We start from the raw sequence: 20,921 nt of genomic DNA on the forward strand, positions 1-20,921 counted from the left end.
GATTAGCCCGGTTCAGATAGTTGGTTCTCGTCTGTTCAGGCCTTAACTTTCCAATCTCATTGTGGTTGAAATGAATGAATGAACGCTGAAACCTTGTCAGAAGGCGTCTTATTGTCTTTGTTCCAGTGCTCAGTCCTTGAGGTGACCGTCTAAACTCTTTAGTTTGGTATCTTGGTGTTCTCTGATCCTCTCTTTGGGACCATTCCAGGTTCATTACTGTTCACTATCATGGATTTGGACCAACAGCTGCACTATGGACCCACGCCATTTTTACTGTGGATTCTATCACCTCTAGAAGCTCAGAGCCATCAGAGCTGCTTCACTCATTCATGAGCTGAGACTGTTAATGATGTACAGATACTTTATCACTGAGAGCTGCTCTTATTTCAGGCCTTGAACATTGGACTGTTTTATCACAGGGTTCTGTCACCAACACAAGATCACAGGTTGAGGTTTTACAATCAACCATAAACCTCTAAAAGTGAACTCAGAATGTGAGTTTACAAGGTTCCTATTGGCTGAATCCTTCCAGACAGTCTCTGTCTGATCCATGCTGCTCTTCTTTAGAATAAACTTATTATGAAGTAAGTCAGTGTCAGCGGACGTTTCTTCTTCACCTGCACATCATGGATGTCTGACAAACTAAATATTCTACACAACTTGATAAACGAGCCAAATCCAATCAGATTCAGTCTCTAAAAGCAGCTGCTGATAACATCTGGACATTATTAATGTTCCACAATCACCAGAAACATGATGAGCACTTTGATCTGTTCCAACAAAACATCTGTGAGATGTGGAACAACAACTTTATTACTGATAAACAATCCTTCAGAGGATGGAAACAATGAAATATCAGATCAGGAGCTGTAGTTTGATCAGCAGGAGCCAGTTGATGGTTGGACAGAGTGTCATTTTCTACACAGCATCAGAGTGAAGTTGTTGGATTTTCTTCCCAATAAAAGTGGTTGAGATGATGATGTGATCAGCTCCTTCATCAACATGTGAATGTGTAGAAATAAAGGCCAGAGTGAGGCTGTGGTCAGAGAGGAGGAGCTTTCTTAGTCCTCAGCTGTTTCCAGGAAGCTGCTGCAGCTTCATCATGTCTCATATTAACGTCATCTAAAGGTGCAGCAGCTGATCTTTGCTCTTTGTGTCTCAGAGTGACGGCAGCCTGCAGACACAGAGGAGGATTTTCTCTCAGACCTGGTCCACACAGCAGAGAGCTGCAGAGGAAGAAGCTGAGTGAGTGGAACTTTGCTTCTCTTTGATTCAGACACAAAGACAGAATAGAAATCAGCTGATCACAAGAGTCCGTGTGAAAGGACAGAAACAGACTGAAAACACTGATAAAGAGTCAAAGAGAGCAGAAAGAAATCCAAGAGAACAGCTTTGATTACTGTCAGGAGAAATGTGGGGAGAAGAATCCTCACAGAAGTTTGTTTGGTTGAAAAGTTGAAGAATGAAAAGTATGTGGAGTCCATGAGAGACATTTAGTGCAGTAATGATGTGTTTAGTATCAGTCAGTGTTTGGTCTGGACTCTGAACAGGCTCAGTATAAAACTATAAACCTGATATGAGGCTCTGATCCTTTATAAGATAGAAAATCATTAACCTGAAGGACATTCTGATACAGAGTACATGTATCCTACTACACACAGAGTACATGTATCCTACTACACACAGAGTACATGTATCCTACTACACACACAGTCAGGGCTGTACAGTGGGAGCGTTTCACTCGCATATGCGCCTAAAAATAGATCGGTGCGAGTAGAAAAATAAAAAGGGAGCACGCGTGCCAGTACAGATGTCAACCCTATCATTCGCATTTTCTCCTAAAATAAATCCACACAAAGTGGATCAAACTAAGTCACAGCCTACACCTTCTTCTTCAACAACTTTTTTTCCACATCGGCGCTAAAACACGACATGGTCAGAAAACCCGTGAGCTCCTCTGACTCTCAGACCGTCTCCCCCATAGATCTATACAAACATGTATATATCTATGGTCTCCCCCCACAGTACCGAGCATCACACAGACCGACGCACTTTCTTAAAGCGACAGGCTCCTATTTCTGTCTTTAGCTTTTATGAACACATTAACTTGAAATAACAAATACTGTGTCTGTCTAAATTATAATAATGCAAATTACACTAAATTAAGCATGTAAAACAGTTTAAATACCATAAAGTAAAAACTGAACTAAAATTGTCATCAGTTAACACAATCTATGCATTCTGCCCCTATAATCAGACTCCCCTAAGAATGCAAGATATGGCATCAAAATATGTCTGGTATTTATGTATAAAGTCTTTAATATAAGTATAGTTCTTAAGTATAAAGTTATTTGTAATTGTTGTTGTTTTTATTGGGCCAGTTAACAATATAATAGAATTTAAATTCTTTAATCCCACACCTGGGAAATTATTTGCTACAACAGCTAAAACACCAAATCACAAGTCTAAAAAAATAAACCTAGTAAATTACAGTCTGTAAGAACAGAATAATAAAATAAGGGGCTAAATGATCACAGTATGGCAGATTAAGAACAGAGAGACTGTTTCAAAACTAGGACTTTAACAGAAATATGCAGGTTGAGTTAACTGTGCAGATTGTATGAGATGAAATAAAATCTGGAGTCAGATTTTGTTGGGCCACTTAACAAAATATGACTTCCCTCTTATTTTGGGAATGCAAGAAGTGACAACCTCCAAACTTTCTCAGCTACATCTGCTCCTCTGCTGCTGTTGTATAAGGTCTTGTGTACATGGTGGCTTCCACCGAGTTTTTTGATTGGAAATTGGAGAACTGTAACACAATGCCATCTGAGTGATGATGGAAAATATGACAAAAGAAAGAAGTCAGTAGTAGTCTGGGAATACCCAGACTGCCTGTGCACTCATTGTCATTTCGTTTACTAGGCAGTCTGGCGACCTGGGGTTGAATTTGTCCCTGAGTCAGGGATCCAATCACAGGACGGGGAGGGACAGTTAGACGATGACGCACACTAAGCGACTACGCGCAATGCATGATGGGTTGTTCATAACAAAAAAGATGGCGGCGGCTGCGTTCGACCAAGCATTGGACAGAGTTCTGAATAGTTTAGAAAGACCGTTTATTTTAAAACAAGAACAGCGTTTGGCCTTAGAAGCTTTTGTCAACAAAAAGAAAGATGTATTAGCTTTACTGCCCACGGGATTTGGCAAGAGTCTAATTTACCAGTTAGCTCCGTTAGTTGCGAAGGAAATCGGATCTATCAAGACCCCTGTTGTTGTGGTAGTGTCGCCATTGATTGCCTTGATAGAGGATCAGATAAAGGAAGCAGCCGACCTCGGGATTTCTGCGACTCAGTTGGGCCTCGGGGAAGAAAAAGACATAAAGAGTTGCCGGTACCAGGTGGTGTTTGGCAGCCCCGAGGCATGGCTAAGCGCCAAGTGGGAGAACATGCTATCCACCGAAGCTGGCAGCATCTGTTTGACTGCTCCGGCTCCGGGGTGACTATCAGGTCCATCATCGCTAACCTATCTGATATGGTCGGCGTTGTTTTTGACACAAACATATCTGTGGAGTGTGCATAAACACGGGGTCCACTTTCCCTCATGTTTACTTTACATAAACGGCAAGAATCGTCCGGCGACATGGCGAAAGAAGCAAACACATGAGCAAACACAGCAATGATTCTTTTTCGTGGTGCTGCCGTCGCTCTGCATTTACGTCAGCGGCTAGCAGTGACACGATTGGCTGTGAGCTTCAACTGCCCCAGACTGACTGACATATGCAGCGCCCAATCAACGGCTGTGGAAAATTTTAAACTGCTCCACCCCTACAAGAAAATGAATAGCAGGTACCCAGCCTGTATCTCACTTGAGATTCAGGCTGGTGGTAGCCAGCCTAAGTCAGTAGACCAATCACACTCCAAATGAAAGGAAGCCATATTGGTGAAAGTTTTGTTTTCTTTGGTGACAAAAAAATCAATAATTCTTTACAAACTAATTACAAAATACACATACATATGTACACCTCCTGTTATGAGAACAAAATCAAACATAATTCTTTGCAAACTATTTACAAAATACACACACACACTCTAAACATGGGCTTTGGTGTTTCCTTGTGACGGATGTAGTATAGATGTCCATCTGTAAAAATACATTGGTTTATTAGTTCACAAAGTCCTGAGGACCAATGAAGCTGCTGTATCTGACACTGGTGAGGGATGATCATCTATTTTGTGGGAGAAGCTTTGTTTGTGCAATGTCACTGTTAGAACTGCATCCATTTATTTGACCACTGAAGACCTCATGAGGATCAGCTTGGAGGGGCCATGTCTGGAGGACTTTGATCCAAGTCCTGCTGTGGACCGCTGGATGAACTCAGCCAAGTGTGCCAGGACGACTTGAATACAAAAAGATGTGGGACAGGGATGTTCTCTGTGTTAAAGAACTGAGCCGACTGCTTGGCTTGTTGTGTGAATGTTAATAATAAAATTGTGCAATTCATAGTGCTCCTAAATGTTTTTCACTAGGAGCACCTGTGCTCCTAGTGAAAAAGCTAAGCGTACAGCCCTGAGTGGTAATGTAGGAATGCTGGGAAGTCTGGACCACCTCTGCATCGTACAATGAAGGCTGCATGCCGACCCGTCATGGAGGAGCCCCGTCCATCGTCACTGAAACAAGCTTTTCTAACGTTTTTATCCATGAAGAAACTTTTCACCACGCTGTAGATGTCAGTTCCCCTTGTTGTTGTCTGCAGGGGCAAAAGTGTCAGGAGTTCTTTAGAGGAGAAACCATCAAACACCATTCAGATGAACATCATCAGCTGAGCTGTACTGCTGCTGTCCACAGACTCGTCCCACTGAATGCTAAACCTCCTGCACTGAGCCAGATCCCGTCCAGCTGCTCTGTCAAGTTTTCAGATGCAGCCGACATTCTTCTAACCATCGTACCCCCAGTTGGAGAGAGTGGAGATGGCATCTGGACCGTTCTTCTCGTCTTTGAACACAGTGTTTGCAACCATCATCACTGCTTCTTTCAACACCTCCCCGTTCCAAAAGACTTTCTTGTTCTTTATCAAAAAATCTGCAGCTCTAAATGAAGCCTCAGTTGCTTTTTGTGATTTTATTGCTGTCCTTGTTCACCCAAAGCTGCCTTTAAGTCCCGGGCTTTTTCTGTCCGTAGTGAGCTACCAGGTGGGTAGTTAGCATGGAAGCTTTAGTGACGGGTCCAGTAGAGTCTCTACACATTGTGTCGCTTTGCCGTCACAATAAAATGAGACACACACATTTATCTGTCACTGTTGTACAAAAGAACTCTTCTTCCTTGAAAATAATGTTTTTTCTTTCGCTTCTCTGCCATGTTTTGGGGTAAAAACCACATCTAGCTTCACAAAGTGTCTGCGTCCGCTTCAGCAAAGAGTGACCTGGTGGTTTGACATGAGCAGTGAGCTTTGACTTCAGACAAGCTCAAAGTTCATTTACACCTTTTTAAAATACTATATTCAATATTTTCATTTAAAATCTGCAAACCAACTGTTAGCTTGTTAGCTTGTTAGCTCATCTCTGTCAGGAAGTCATAGACAGCTCTGTGTTAGTGGGAATTAATTATAGTGAGGACATGAATTAAACTGAAGAGGACGATAGAAGCATGTCCACATGAGCTGTGTGTGTCTAAAAAGGTGAACTATGTCCAGTTTATCAGATTTATCAGAGCCGATATTTTATTCTGGCAGCATTAATGTCCATATTCCAAATAGAGAAAACATTCACAGACCAGGAGATTTATCAGTGTTTAGTTCTTTCTAAGGGAGTGGAAGCTAGAAGGAGCTGCAGGTGAATGATTTGTGATAATCAGGTCCAATAAAGGAGCTTTCTGATGTGTTTGAGGTGTTTCAGAGTGACGGCAGCCTGCAGACTCAGAGGACCGGTGACGGAGAAGCAGCCCAGGATTTTCTCTGTTTCTGCTCAAACCCAGACAGCAGAGATCTGGACTGGTGGGAAGAAGCTGAGTAAGTAGAACTTTGATTGATTGCAGTCTCTGAGGTTCCTCCTTCATCTCCAACAAACACAAACATGAGGCTCAGAGTCTTTGAAAGCAAGTGTGCAGACAGAGAGAAGTTTTCTTCCAGAGGACACAGACATCCCATCAGACTGAGGACTGGACATTTCATCTGATCCTGTTTTATCCTCAACACCAAACTGGTGACTGAAATGTGCTGTTTAGTGAGACTCAGGTTGTTGTTTGGACTCAGTGGCGTCATCAGAGCCGGACATCCCCAGCTGTAGCCCCCAGTGTTTATGAAGAGCCCCGGATCTGGTTCATGGATCATTCCACTCATTAAAGTCCCCAGAATAAGAGCAGAGCACTGATCCAGCTGGAGCTGATGTTGTGTGTCATGTGTTTGTGTTGTTTTCTTGCTCTGCTTCATGTTCCAGACGGAGCGCTTGTTAGAAAACTGGTTGATCTGCTTTAGCTGGCAGGGTGTCTGCTTTTGGATCCTTCAGCCAATCAGTGAGAGCAAATCTCAGGTGTGTTCATGATGCTGATGTGCTTGTAGAGGTGTGTTTAGTCCCTGCTTTGTGTTTCCAGTAGTTTACATGTTTGTCTTGTTGTTCTGGCCGTTGTCTGGACAGCTTGGCTGCTAGTTCCCTCTGTGAAGTGCTGTTGTCAGATCAGGAACAAATCTGTTTCCCGCTTGGTTGCCCTGACAACAGTGATGTCACGGCCCTACCTGATCTTCAGGTTTGTTCCGTCGTTTACTGGAGCTGTATTGTGTGTGATGTGGGTCTCGTCTTCAGGTGGACAGAAGCTGTTTCAGAAGCTAACAGCTAAAATAAAAAACTCCTGGCTATTGACACATATAACAGCCTGTAACATGGACTCACAAAGCTCCACAAATGTTGTAAAATAGTTTGAATTAGATTTTTTCAATCTCAGAAATGTTCAACCTGCAGTTTTCAAGAATTTATAAAAAGAAAGTTGAAGAAAATTCAGTTCCGTTGTTGTCCTTTTCTGCTTCTAACTCACAGTTTTTGGTATTTAATTCCATAAGAACGGTAAATACTTGACAGATTTTGAAAGTTCTACTTCTCCTGGAAAAAGGGTGTAAATTATTCACACATAGGGCATTTTTGACACAATTATTGACAAAAATAGACAAACGAGACCAGGCGTGTTCATAAATATATCTATTATTGTTGTGCTAAAAGTTATTCTGTTGTGTTGTTGTTGTTCCAGCATCTGTAAAAAACAGGGTTCCTGCTTGGTTGCCCTGACAACAGTGACAGGTGTTTGAAAGATGAAGGATAAGAAGGCAAGAATTAAAAAGAGGAAATGTGGAAACAGAAGCAGACAAATGTGCTGAAAATGGAAACTATTTCTGTGAAACGAGCTCACGGTTAGAAACAAATGAGGACGATGGAAAAGATACAGAAAGATGCTGAACTGTTCTTCAGACCACCGTTCACTTTAATTCATTATCAAGTCAGTGAATTGTGTGTGGTTGTGGCGTAAAACATCACGTTATAGAATGTAAATAATAGTCTGATGCTGGTAAACTTTGTCTTGGAGCTCCTCAGAGTCAGAAGAAAGATCCAGAACCAACATCAGCCATGAGCCACAAGTCCAGAGAGAATCTTATCAGAATGAATCTAATGAAGAGTCTGGTGTAGAGCTGCTCTGTAGGAGAAGATGATTCACATCTACATGAATGAAACTGAGCTGAACTGATCAGAAGGTCTGGAAAAAGGACAGATCCAGTCCTGCTCCACATTATCGGCACCGCTGGAATGTTTCCAGAAAATCCACCGTTTCTCCCAGAAGTTGTTGCAGCTACAAATGTTTCTGGTTTTACACGTCTTTATTTCCTTCCTGTGCATTAAAATAACACAAAAATCAGAAGAAAAAGCCAAAATTGAGCTAATTTTGCAGAAAACTCAGAAAATGGGCCGGACATCTTTGTTGGCACCTGAACTCAGTGTTTGGTTTCCACCCTTTGGAGGAAAAAACTGAAAGCAGTCACTTCCTAGAACCATCAACAAGCTTCTTCCTCCTCTCAGATGGAGTTGTGGACCACTGTTCTTCTGCAAACTGCTCCAGGTCTCTCAGGTTTGAAGGGTTCCTTCTAGAAACAGCAGTTCTGAGATCTCTCCACAGGTGTTCAGTGGGATTTAGATCTGGACTCACTGCTGCCGCTTCAGAACTCTCCAGAACTTTGTCTCCAACCATTTCTTGGTGCTATCTGAGCTACATTTCAGCTCATTGTCCTGCTGGAACACCCATGATCTCTGACACAGACCCAGCTTTGTGACACTAGAAAACGAACACGTGGAAAACCAGAAACATTTGTAACTGCAACAGCTTCTGGGAGAAACGGTGGATTTTCTGGAAACATTCCAGCGGTGCCAATAATGTGGAGCAGGACTGTTTGTGCTGAGAACTGTGAGCATTTTAGAATGTGATTTAGAGTCAGAAGCAGATCCAGGAGTGATGAGAGGATTATTCCTGTCTGTAAAGGAACAGAGAGAACAAACAAGCATTAGTTCACTAGAACCACTTTCTATGCTCAAACCATAACAGTGACCCGTTCTGTTTTTATCATTAAAAGTAACACAGCTGAAAGGGAAGAAGATGAAAGTCATCTGAAATAAACCTGCATGTTTTAAAGCAACCCTTACTTGTTCTGAATTGTAAATATTGTATAAAAATACAGTGAACTGCAGGTTTTCCAGAACAGTGTTCTATAGCAGACGGAACATGTGAGGTTCTAATGACATGATTTTAATCAGAACGGGTTCTGATCTAAAGTGGGCTGGTCTGAGGCCTCAAACTCCAGGACTGAAAATGAATCCCACTGCTCAAACTAAGTGGATTTGACTGTGATCTCTGCCTGTTTCCCTGTCAGTACCATCAGTGATGAAAGCGTTAAAAAGCCTCAATCTCCTCCAGTCTGTTGACTTTAATCATCAGGTTGATCAGAGAACAGACAGCTGCCTCACTGGAACGTTAGTAGCTGTGACTTGTAGAGGACTGGGATGTTTCTTCCACTTTCTACAGTCTGCTGCCTGAACTGAGCTCAGAAACACACTATGTTGATGTGAGCCACTAGTTTTATTAGTGTCTGCATGGAACCAACAGCTGATGGTCAAGTCAGAGAGATTCAGTACGGTTCACAAACATTCACACAGCATTTATTAAATGATAACTTTGGATGGCGTTTCAGTCTTTATGAGGTTATTTCACAACATTTGTTGTTATTTGAATGTTTTTGTGGTAATTTGGTGACTTTTCATGTTGATTTTGCAACTTTTTGTAGTGACTTCAGTCTTTGAGGTTATTTCACATCATTTGCTGCTATTTTCTGTGTTTTTGTGATAATTAAGTTTATTTTCTGTTTTTATTCATTATTTAAAGGTATTTTGCACCATTTTCTGGTGATTTTGCACCTTTTGTGGTGATTTTATTGCATTTTTTTTGGAGGGGGGGGGCGCGGTAATTTCACATCCTTTGTTGTGACTCTGAGTGTGTACATGAATTTAAACCAGATCTTCAGACATGTTGGGGTGTTTCCAACCAGTAGGAGTTCTCAAACTGATGCTGAAATCAATGTTTTATCAGTAAACATCATTTGTGTTTGTCAGACAGTTCTAAACATGAGTTGTTCTAAACATGAGTTGTTCTTATTATCTGTCAATCACAACCTGTGATCTGATCTGTCTAGCAGAGGGGAAAAGATTTAAAGTGAAATAAAGTTCACCTGATACACTTTGAAGAAACCAGATGCTAGAAATGTTCAGATGTTTCTTAAATGCAGCATTAAATGAGACTGAGAGCAGACATGTTGAGGGAAATGTGCATCAGTGTGATCTCTGCTGATGTTGGTTCTGTCCCACTGATTCCATTCTAGGGAATGTTAACTGTCAGGGATTTACAGCCTGATGGGAGCTTCTGCTTTCATGAAGAACAGGGTTTGTACAAGTTGTGTTGGACGTTGAGTGACATGAAAAAGGTTGAATGTAGAAATAATGGGTCACATGAAATGAGTGGGAATCAGCCTGTAAAATGTGCTCTTATTGTGAAAGTCTGCCTGCTGCTTCCTCATAGGTGGAGTCCTGACTGGTTCCAGGAAACAGATCACCTGTCTGAGCGTCCAGGAGTGGACTGGAAACTTTCTTCTTCGTCTTCAGCGCTTTGAATAAAGTGTAAGTTTGCTTTGTTTGCTGCTTTAACTTCAGTAATGTTGCTGTTTGTTTCTGCTCTGTCATGTTTCTACATGTTCACTTCTTATTTCAGCACAAACTGTGGATGACTGCTGTTTAAACATGGATCAATATGATTATTAGCTTATTGATTGACTGCAATCAGTCAATATTTCTATGAGATTTTTGATGGACTTGAGTCAGTTTGATGAGCTGCTGATGTTTCTTTGTTGTTTTGTCTTTCTGACTTTGGGTTTGTGGGTGAGTCTCTGCAGCTCCATGACTCCATCTGCTGGACTGATAGTAGAAGTGCAGCAGCTGATCTTCTCCAGGAGGATCTGAGTGGATGAATGATGTTTGTTTCCTGTGCAGGTGAAGGTAGAAAGTGTGTGTGAGCTGCTGTGAGTTGAGCATCATGGATGAGTGTGAGGACAGAGAGGAGGGAGTCCCTCCCTCTAAAAGCTCTCTGTGTGGGGAACAGGAGAACCAGAGCAAAGCTCAGAGGTGAGAGCACCATCTCTAACTGTCCAGGACTCTGCTGCATGTCAGAGCTCAGCATCACATCACTGCTGCATCATTATTGACAGGAATCCACCTGGACCTGGATCTGAACCTGGATCCAGCTGTTTGTCTTTGAAGAGTGACCGGTCTAAGGGTCTTCCTATTAACTTTAAAGGAGAACCAGGTCCTGAAGTAAGAGGAAAGAAGAAGTAAGTTGGGAAATCAAACTGCTGACTGTTGTGTCAAATGTTCTTTCATTGTTCCAAATATGTTCCATCATTAAATCTCTCTGAAACTCTGCTACAGGCATTTTCCTTCCCGGTGGTTTTCCTCTCTATTTACCAGAATCCATCAGAGACCAGATTCTGCAGTCCAGCAGCATCACCTGGACTCCATATTCATGGTGAGTTCATGGACAACAAGTTGTTCTCCATCTGTTGTGTTCAGGCGTCTCCATGCTGCTCTTTGTAGACCAGTGGACTGTCAGTGTGTCCAACATGGATCTGATGTTTGGCTCCATGATTTGACTCTGATGGACTCATTGACACATTTCTCTGTTCCAGCTGCTGGAGGACAACATGGTGACTTTTGTGAAGAAGGAGCTGAAGAAGATGCAGAAGATTGTGAGTCCAGATTACCCAGAATGCTCCTCAGAGAGTCAGAGGGAGAATGAGGAGGAGTTGGAGGATGGTGATGAAGATGAGAGGAGCAGCAGAGAGATGTTTGAGCAGATCACAGTGTTGTTCCTGAGGAGGATGAAGCAGGAGAAGCTGGCTGACTGTCTGCAGAGCAGTAAGAGGATTTGTGTAAAGACTGAAGCTGCTGATCAACAGAACATTTACTAAAGTCTCAGAATATCTTCACACAATCAGTCTTTAGGGGACAAACTGTCACCTTCACTTTATTGCTACTTTGGTGCTTTAATATCCAGGTTACTTCGACTTCACTCTTTCTTTCTTGTGTTTTCATTCAGAACTTGCTGCTGGAGTTTGTGGACGTGAACTTAAACGTGGTCTGAAGAAGAAGTTCCAGAGAGTGTTTGAGGGCATCGCTAAAGCAGGACAGAAGACCCTCCTGAATGAGATCTACACAGAGCTGTACATCACAGAGGGAGGGACTGCAGAGGTCAATGATGAACATGAGGTCAGACAGATTGAAGCAGCATCCAGGAAAGCAGACAGAGCAGAAAGAAGCATCAGAGCAGAAGACATCCTTAAAGGCTCACCTGGAAGAGATGGACCAATCAGAACAGTGATGACAAAGGGAGTGGCTGGCATCGGGAAAACAGTGTTAACACAGAAGGTGACTCTGGACTGGGCTGAAGACAAAAGCAACCAGGACATCCACTTCATGTTTCCATTGACTTTCAGAGAGCTGAATGTGGTGAATGAGAGAAAGTTCAGCTTGATGGAACTTGTTCATCACTTCTTCAGTGAAACCAAAGCAGCAGGAATCTGCAGCTTTAAATACTTCCAGGTTGTGTTGATCTTGGACGGTCTGGATGAGTGTCGCCTTCCTCTGGACTTCCACAACAATGAGGTCCTGACTGATGTTAGAGAGTCCACCTCAGTGGATGTGCTGCTGACAAACCTGATCAGGGGGAAGCTGCTTCCCTCTGCTCGCCTCTGGATAACCACACGACCTGCAGCAGCCAATCAGATCCCTCCTGACTGTGTGGACATGGTGACGGAGGTCAGAGGGTTCACCGACCCACAGAAGGAGGAGTACTTCAGGAAGAGATCCAGAGATGAGGAGCAGGCCAGCAGCATCATCTCCCACATGAAGAAGTCACGAAGCCTCCACATCATGTGCCACATCCCAGTGTTCTGCTGGATCACTGCTACAGTTCTGGAGGAGCTGCTGAGAAGCAGAGAGGAAGGAGATCTGCCCAGAACCCTGACTGAGATGTTCATCCACCACCTGGTGGTTCAGGCCAAAGTCAAGAAGGTCAAGTATGATGGAGGAGCTGAGACAGATCCACACTGGAGTCCAGACAGCAGGGGGATGATTGAGTCTCTGGGAAAACTGGCTTTTAATCAGCTGCAGAAAGGAAACCTGATCTTCTATGAGTCTGACCTGACAGAGTGTGGCATCGATGTGGAAGCAGCCTCAGTGTACTCAGGAGTGTTCACACAGATCTTTAAAGAGGAGAGAGGACTGTACCAGGACAAGGTGTTCTGCTTCGTCCATCTGAGTGTTCAGGAGTTTCTTGCTGCTCTTCATGTCCATCAGACCTTCATCGACTCTGGAATCAACCTCCTGGAAGAACAACAACAAACAACATCCTGTTGGTCTGAAATGTTCCAAAGTTATTCAAGAGGTTTCTACCAGAGAGCCGTGGACGAGGCCTTACAGAGTCCAAACGGGCACCTGGACTTGTTCCTGCGCTTCCTCCTGGGTCTGTCACTGCCGACCAATCAGAATCTCCTACCAGGCCTGCTGTCACAGACAGGAAGTAGCTCACAGACCAATCAGAAAACAGCGGAGTACATCAAGGAGAAGATCAGTGAGAATGTATCTGCAGAGAGAAGCATCAATCTGTTCCACTGTCTGAATGAACTGAAGGATGTTTCTCTAGTGGAGGAGATCCAACAGTCCCTGAGATCAGGACGTCTGTCCACAGATAAACTGTCCCCTGCTCAGTGGTCAGCTCTGGGCTTCATCTTACTGTCATCAGAAGAACATCTGGACGTGTTTGACCTGAAGAAATACTCTGCTTCTGAGGAGGTTCTTCTGAGGCTGCTGCCAGTGGTCAAAGCCTCCAAGAAAGTTGTGTAAGTAGTTGGAGACTGAAGATCCTTTTTCATTTTGCTGCTGTTTCATCAGTATAATGTGCTTTTTGTCTCTTCAGACTGAGTGGTTGTAATCTGTCAGAGAGAAGCTGTGGAGCTCTGTCCTCAGTCCTCAGCTCCCAGTCCTCCAGGGTGACAGAGCTGGACCTGAGTAACAACAACCTGCAGGATTCAGGAGTGGAGATTCTTTCTGCTGGACTGGAGAGTCCACACTGTAAACTGGAAGCTCTCAGGTCAGGACTCACACTTTGAAACTGATGTGATTTCTATCAGTGGATAAACAGCTAACCTGAGTACAATCATTTCTGCTGATGGGATTCATCAAATGAGCTTTTACTGAACTTGTGCAGGACTTTGTCAGGGTTTATTTTTGACATGATTAAATCCCACTAATCATTGCTGAGATTGTTGATTTGCTTGAGACTCATGAAATGTGCAGCACAATGTATCTGAAAGACAAAGAAGAAAAGAGAGAGAGAAACATCCATCCAAGTGTTGTCCATCAGGTTTGTGTTGTTTTGTGTGTGCAGGCTGTCAGGCTGTCTGGTCACAGAGGAAGGCTGTGCTTCTCTGGCCTCAGCTCTGAGCTTGAAGACCTCAAATCTGAGAGAGCTGGACCTGAGCTACAACCATCCAGGAGACTCAGGAGAGAAGATGCTGAGAGCTAAAGTGGAGGATCCACACTGTAGACTGGAAACTCTCAGGTACAGACAGACACTCTGAGGTACAGACAGACAGACACTCTGAGGTACAGACAGACAGACACTCTGAGGTACAGACAGACAGACACTCTGAGGTACAGACAGACAGACACTCTCACTAAACTATCAGCCTAGCTCACAACAAAGAGTGGAAGCAGAAGAACACTGTTAGCTCAGCTATGCACCATGACGGAAAGGAAACTGTTAGCCTAGCTTAGCACAAAGACAGGAAGCAGGGTAAACTTTTTTTAAAAATTGATTTCCAAAAGTCACAGGTAACATCCAACATCAACATGATATTGAAACAAACAGTGACAGAGTTAACAAAAATCACTTTGAAGGAAAAAAGGAAGAGAAGAATAAAAGAAAGGAAACTAAAAAAAAACACAAAAAACAAACAAAAAAACAGCTGAGTAAATGTAAACATTTATAGCAAATAATTTTTTTACAAATGTTAACTGTTTTTATTACTTTCTGGTTATCAGATATTTATTTATTGACTTTAAATAATATTCAAATTCTTTATGGAAGACAAGATAATTTGGCTTTTGATGACTGAATTTTTCTTTATGAATGTTAAATTTTACTAATATTAATATGAGGTTGATGATAAAGGCCTTGTCTTTTTCATATCCATCCTGTGTGTAAACTCCAAAAATGATGTGTTTGTAGAACAAATCAATCTGCAGATTTAGTTTTTCTAAACAAAATTTTAAATTTCCTTCCACATTTTTCTGCAGTAACTACAATACCAAAAAAATGTGGAACTGTTTCTGGCTGTTCAGAGCAAAAAGAACATCTTACATCGATATCACGTTTGAACTTAGTCATAGAATGTTTAACAGGATAGATTCAAGGTTCAAGGAATCTTTATTATCCCCGTGGGGCAAATTACTATACAGCCAGCAGAGCAAGTCAACAACAATCACATCGCAGAGTACCAAGCACAGACAATAATAACAACAATGGATAGCACAAACGGGTTAGTCAGTCACTTGTTTAGCAGGACAATTGCAGCAGGGACAAAGGAATGTTTAAGTCTATTTGTCCTGCATCTTGGCAGGATGTACCTGTGGCCTGATGGGAGCAGCACAAACTCACCAATCAAGGGGTGGCTCTGGTCAGTGAGGAGTGTGCGGGCCTTATTTAAGGTTCTGAGCTTATGTACATCAGAAAGATTGTTGAGGTTAATACCTGCAATGTTGCTGCATACTCTCACTATACTCTGTAATTTGTTTTTGTTTTTAAGTGAAAGTAAGCTGTACCAGCAGATAAAAGAAAAGGTTAAAACAGACTCAATAAAACAAGAATAAAACATTTTCATAAGAGTACTATCAACCTTAAAACTCTGAAATTTCCGAAAAAAATACATGCGTTGATGCGCCTTTCTACAAACAGCATCGACATGAAAGTCGAAAGACAGCTTGTCATCAATATTAGTGCCAAGATATTTATAAGTCTGGATCCGCTCGACGGCTTGATCCTTGATGACAAGAGCAGGGAAGACTGACTGATGTTTCCTAAAGTCTATAAACATTTCTTTCGTCTTAGACACATTGATGTGCATAAGGGAAGTGGAACACCAGTCAGTGAATTCCTGCAATACAGGGCCATGGTCAGGGTCATCGCTACTCAGCAAGGAAACAATTACTGAGATTTTATGCAAGATTTTAACATAAATGTCCCTAACTTTGTTCAACATGAACTTGTGAGGTAAAAGCCAAACCTGAGACCAGAGATATTATTAATAAAAGAGTTCCAGTCATGGATAACATCAGGTTTTGTTGTCGTTTCTCTTTGGAACAGTGCACGTATAGCTCTGTTGCTGTTCTTTGCCGTCCCAAAGCATATTTAGCCACAATAAGTGTCACATGGATTAACAACATGTATATCTGCTGCAAGAGAGGAGGCAGTGCACAGAGTCACAACAGCAGCTGGAATGGAGCTAATGACCTTTGGAAACTCTTCAAGTGTTGAAGGGAATGGAGACTTTTCACAGAATTCAGTGTCATTCATAAAATGGCCACTAGGGGTCAGAAGCTGTGAGACGAAGTCCATTTTGTTGTTAAAGCAGCGATTGAGAAAGATGCTTTTATTTTGATGCAGTATATCCCCATTATTCCAGAGATAATACCCATGTGGAGAGAAATTGTGCTTGTAGGCCGTTTTCCACGACAACAAAACCTGTTTGTGAAAACTGGATCATTTTAGGGGAATCTTGTTTATTTGGTAGCTACAAACCAACAGAAAAGGGAGTCCTCCAGTTTGATGAAATACACATTTAGGAATAAAGTTCTATAAAGATGCATCATTTTTAAGAAAGATTTGAACCATTTGATCTTCAGAACATTGTTTAGAATTGAAAAATCAACAAAGTGGAGGCCTCCATTTTTGTAGTTGTTCAGAATTCCAGATTTTCTGATCTAGTGTGTCCGGTTTTTCCACAGAAAATGAACAAGCATCTTATCAATAAATGTGACAGTTTTACAGTCCAGTGCCAGTGAGGAGGCGGCATACACAAGTCTGGAAATTCCCTCAGCTTTTGACAGAAGAGTTCACCTTTAAGTGAGAAGTCTCTTTGTAGCCAAAGCTTCCATTTATTCTGCACCTTTTTAATCCTTGGCTCAAAGTTGAGATGGCATCTCTCTCACTGATTTTTAGTTCCAGTAATCCCTAAATAGTTAACCTTACTCTTTACTCGTATATCATCAATTGAGGTTATATCAGAACTTTAGAGAGCGAATAGCTCACACTTATTTAGGTTTAAGTACAAACCTGATGCTTTAGAAAACATGTGGATTGCATTAATTGCAGGCTTTATCTGTAGGGCATTCTTTAAAAACAAGGCTGTATCATCAGCCAACTGACTTCAAAGTCTGCTTCTAGCAGCAATAGAGATGCCTTCCAACTGACAGAATTTGACAAAATGACAAAACATTTGAGCAACAACCAGGAAGAGGTAAACTGAGACAGGGCAGCCCTGTCTTAGCCCTCTTTCCAAACAAAATCTCTGAGTTGTGCCATTACTCAGTTTTACCGAGCTATTGGCGCCAGCATAGAATGTTTTCATCACACTGCAAAAGTATGGCCCAAAACCAAAGCTGTTAAGAGCAGAAAACATAAAGGAGTGTTCAACTGTATCAAAGGCTTTGTGAAAGTCTCCAACTAAAATGAAACTGTCATCCCTAATAAGGTCAGCATCGTCTATGAGGTCTAAAACTAGCCTCATGTTATTGAAAATATGCCTGTTACTCATAAACCCAGACTGATTCTCATCAATAATAGAGTTAAGAGCATTTTTACATCTTTTAGCAAAAACAAGAGCAAGAACTTTAGAGTCATTGTTCAATAATGAAACTGGTCTGCAGTTATCAATGAAGAGAGGCTCCTTTTTTGGTTTAGGAATTAAAGTCATCCAGCCTTGTGTCATACTTGCTGGAAGAGTCCCTTTACTAATACCTTCAGAAAACTTTGAACAGAAATGGGGCCAAAAGTTCAGCAAAATCTATCTAGAATTCTGAAACAATCCATCAACTCCAGGTGACTTATTACTCTGAAGTTGCATCGTTGCATCTAATACTTGTTGTTGTGTGAGAGGGGTGTCACACATCAACCGCTCTTCCTCCGTTATAGAGTTTGTAAAATCAACACATTAAACAGTCTATCCATTGCATCTTTGTCAGACTTTGTTTTATAAAGAGAGCAAAACTCAGAAATACTGCTCTTACTTTCAGTCACAACTCCATCAATGTTCAGTTGAGACATGGCATTGTACTTAGCATGAGTTTTTTCCACTTTAAAGAAACAGGAAGTCATTTGTTCACCGTGTTCAAGCCACTTCAGTCTGGATCTACCAAAAGCAGCCTCTGCTTTAACCTTCTATATATCATCTAAAGTGTTTAGAAGTTCAATTCATTTTCATTTTTCATCATGTCAGAGATTTTCTGGTGCAATGCTAGCCAAGGACATTATATCTGTGATTACTTTCTCCTCATTTTGGCGTCTACATTTGGCTAACTCACTTCCAGATCTTCTTAAAAATCCACCCATTTCTAATTGAAGGAGTTCCCAATTTTTTCCATCATTTCCTTCCTTCAGAGCATTTAACCAATAAAAGTGAATAATTGTACTAAGTTGATGTTTGACATTGTCATGCCTCAATAAAGAGCTCTTCATCTTCCAATCAGAGAATTGCTTGGTGTCAACCATTCCTGGAAGGAGATGTAAATATCTAAGGATGGCTCTATGGTCAGTTAATGGGGGGGGTAGGACATTGATTGGAATATTGTCTTTAGAAAGTGATTTAGAGAGCAGCCAGTAATCCAGGCCAGACTGTCTGGAGCCATTTTTATTCCTCCAAGTATTTGGAAACTTCTCTCTCCATACATCACATCAATCATACTTGTCAATGAAAGAGTTGAAGTGAACATTTGGCTGTGAGCATTTAGCTGGAGGCCATCTATCATCACCTCATTCATGAGCACATTAAAATCACCTCCTACAATGAAGTAAGCCTCAGGGAATGTCTGAGTTAGAGCTGCAAGTTTACAGTCTACTGTAGGAATAAGTTTATCCTTTTCTGATGTAGAATTATAAGCGTACAAATGAACAATAATCATTGCTTTGCCATTCCAGTCTACTATTAAACAAATCAAATGAGCTTGACTGTCACAGAGTGCATCAATTTTCCAGGAAAACTCCCCTTTAAACAAGATCCCCCAGCAGAATGTTCTGTCCATGTCATCACCACATGTCGTTTCCCACTGATTTTTACACAAGTTTACATCTTTAATAAGTGAGTGTGATTCTTGGAAAAAACCAAATCAGTTTTCAGCTGTTTAACATTAAAAATAAAGCTTTACGCTTTACATTATTCCTCAGTCCCCTAGCATTGAGAGAGACAAGTGAAAAAGACATAAAAAAGAAGAAATAAAGCAAAAAGCTTTCTAAGCTTCTAGCTATGTATATTCTGGCACACACACAAAAAGGAAAGGCAGCTCAGCGACACCTATAACCTGATGTTCTAGTTCATTAAATGAGATGTTCCAAAGGGATTTAAGGCAATGGGCTAGCATAGAGTGATATCACTGAAAAAGAGGAAAAAGAAAAGAAAAAAGTTCTGTTTTGCTGCACAATTGTAGAAAATGATTTAAAGTTGTACAGTCAGTCATGGCGCCAGTGAAGTTTGTATCAGTCTGGGAGAATGATGTCACCTCTATGAACGCTCTGGTCCTTTATCAGTGGAACAGTGTGAGAGCCATGTAACGTCCATGTGTGCTGCTGAAAGAGTCTCTGCTGCTCTGACCGTCCTCCTCCTTTCAGGGTGACGCCTGCTGGAGTCCCATGGTTGACACCAGGTCTGAGGAAGTGTAAGTGTGTTTGAATGGATTGATGGAAACAAAGCAGCACATTCAAGCATCTTCAAAGTGTCACATCTCTGAGGTCATCATCAAAGCTTTAATACTGATCACATGATCCATCAATAACAGCAGCTGTGTTGTGTTTGTTCTCTCCATCAGATTCCTGTCAACTCACAGTCTACACAAACACAGTAAACAGAAACCTCAAACTGTCTGACAACAACAGGAAGGTGACGTATGTGGAGGAGTATCAGAGGTATCCTGATCATCCAGACAGGTTTGACTGGTATCATCAGCTGCTGTGTAGAACTGGTCTGACTGGTCGCTGTTACTGGGAGGTGGAGTGGAGAGGAAGGGTTGATATATCAGTGAGTTACAGAGGAATCAGAAGGAAAGGAAACAGTTATGACTGTGTGTTTGGATTTAATGATCAGTCCTGGAGTCTGATCTGCTCTGATCATGGTTACTATGTCAGACACAATAACAGTGAAACATTCATCAGGTCCTCCTCAGTCTCTCACAGAGTTTCAGTTTATGTGGACGTTCCTGCTGGAACTCTGTCCTTCTACAGAGTCTCCTCTGACTCTCTGATCCTCCTCCACACCTTCAACACCACATTCACTGAACCTCTCTATCCTGGATTTGGGTTCTACAGGTCCAGGTTTGGTTCCTCAGTGTCTCTGTGCTGAGTCTCGTCTCCAGAGTCTCCTCCTGGTACAGAAACAGTGTTGAACAGATGGTTGAGTCTCTCCATGACTCTGTCCCTCACAAACATGTTTTCACATTCATGGATTAAATGTGTTTCTTTGTCAAATCCTTCTCAATGATTCCTTGTAAACTTGTTCCTCTTCAAAGATGAAGTTGTGATTCTTCCAGGAGCCAAATGTGGTGTTTGCGTCTTTTTCCAGTCAAATGTTGAGAGTGAAAATCAGGATGTGGTGTTCCTCTGACGCTCACTGGAACTAAAAGCATTTGAGCTGCACAAAGTGTGAAATGAGAGAGGAAGCAGTGAATCTCCAAACTGCTGACAGACTTTCACACATTATTGTCCAGTGAAAATCAGCTTTTTGTGCAGCCACACTTGATCCTGATGTGAGTCTTTAAGTCCTGTTCTAGTGATGAAATGAGAACTTCCTTCATCTGTGTCACTCTTTCCAAAGTATTCTGTGCTCTTCTGTCATTTATGTCTTATTGATAGATCCATTTTTCATTTTTACTATAAATAAGTGCTTCAATGTTTTTTCATCAGTTTTTTTTTATCAGATTCTGAATTTCTGGTTTCATCAACAAATTCTATCAGATTGTATTTTTCCATCAAAGCTCCCATAACCCTAGCTATCTGTGGATCAAAATGTTTTCAGCATCGATATG

General features: G+C 41.7%; 1 protein-coding gene across 2 annotated transcripts; it reads left to right on the top strand.

The window, feature by feature from the left end:
- Positions 1–966: 966 nt before the first annotated feature.
- Positions 967–20,582, top strand: LOC127531947 (NLR family CARD domain-containing protein 3-like). Of its 2 annotated transcripts, XM_051942538.1 has the most exons (12): positions 967–1,245; positions 5,886–6,007; positions 10,102–10,199; positions 10,569–10,700; positions 10,784–10,906; positions 11,004–11,100; positions 11,261–11,489; positions 11,671–13,471; positions 13,549–13,722; positions 14,020–14,193; positions 19,513–19,559; positions 19,710–20,582. In XM_051942538.1, the coding sequence occupies exons 4-12, from the start codon at positions 10,612–10,614 to the stop codon at positions 20,237–20,239; spliced, it is 3,264 nt and encodes a 1,087-aa protein (XP_051798498.1). In that variant the 5' UTR covers positions 967–1,245; positions 5,886–6,007; positions 10,102–10,199; positions 10,569–10,611; the 3' UTR covers positions 20,240–20,582. The 2 variants fall into 2 exon arrangements, with proteins under 2 accessions (XP_051798498.1, XP_051798499.1); XM_051942539.1 differs by lacking the exons at positions 967–1,245; positions 5,886–6,007 and adding an exon at positions 9,671–9,965.
- Positions 20,583–20,921: the final 339 nt, after the last annotated feature.

The sequence above is a fragment of the Acanthochromis polyacanthus genome, chromosome 22 (genome assembly GCF_021347895.1).
Source record: "Acanthochromis polyacanthus isolate Apoly-LR-REF ecotype Palm Island chromosome 22, KAUST_Apoly_ChrSc, whole genome shotgun sequence".
Classification (NCBI taxonomy): domain Eukaryota; kingdom Metazoa; phylum Chordata; class Actinopteri; family Pomacentridae; genus Acanthochromis; species Acanthochromis polyacanthus.

Bases quoted from the DNA above. Each gene is read 5' to 3' on its own strand.
- LOC127531947 (XM_051942538.1), top strand. From the start codon at position 10,612: ATGGATGAGTGTGAGGACAGAGAGGAGGGAGTCCCTCCCTCTAAAAGC. The intron at 10,907-11,003 runs GTAAGTTGGGAA...ACTCTGCTACAG, and splicing joins GAAGTAAGAGGAAAGAAGAA to GCATTTTCCTTCCCGGTGGT. The intron at 11,101-11,260 runs GTGAGTTCATGG...TCTCTGTTCCAG, and splicing joins ACCTGGACTCCATATTCATG to CTGCTGGAGGACAACATGGT.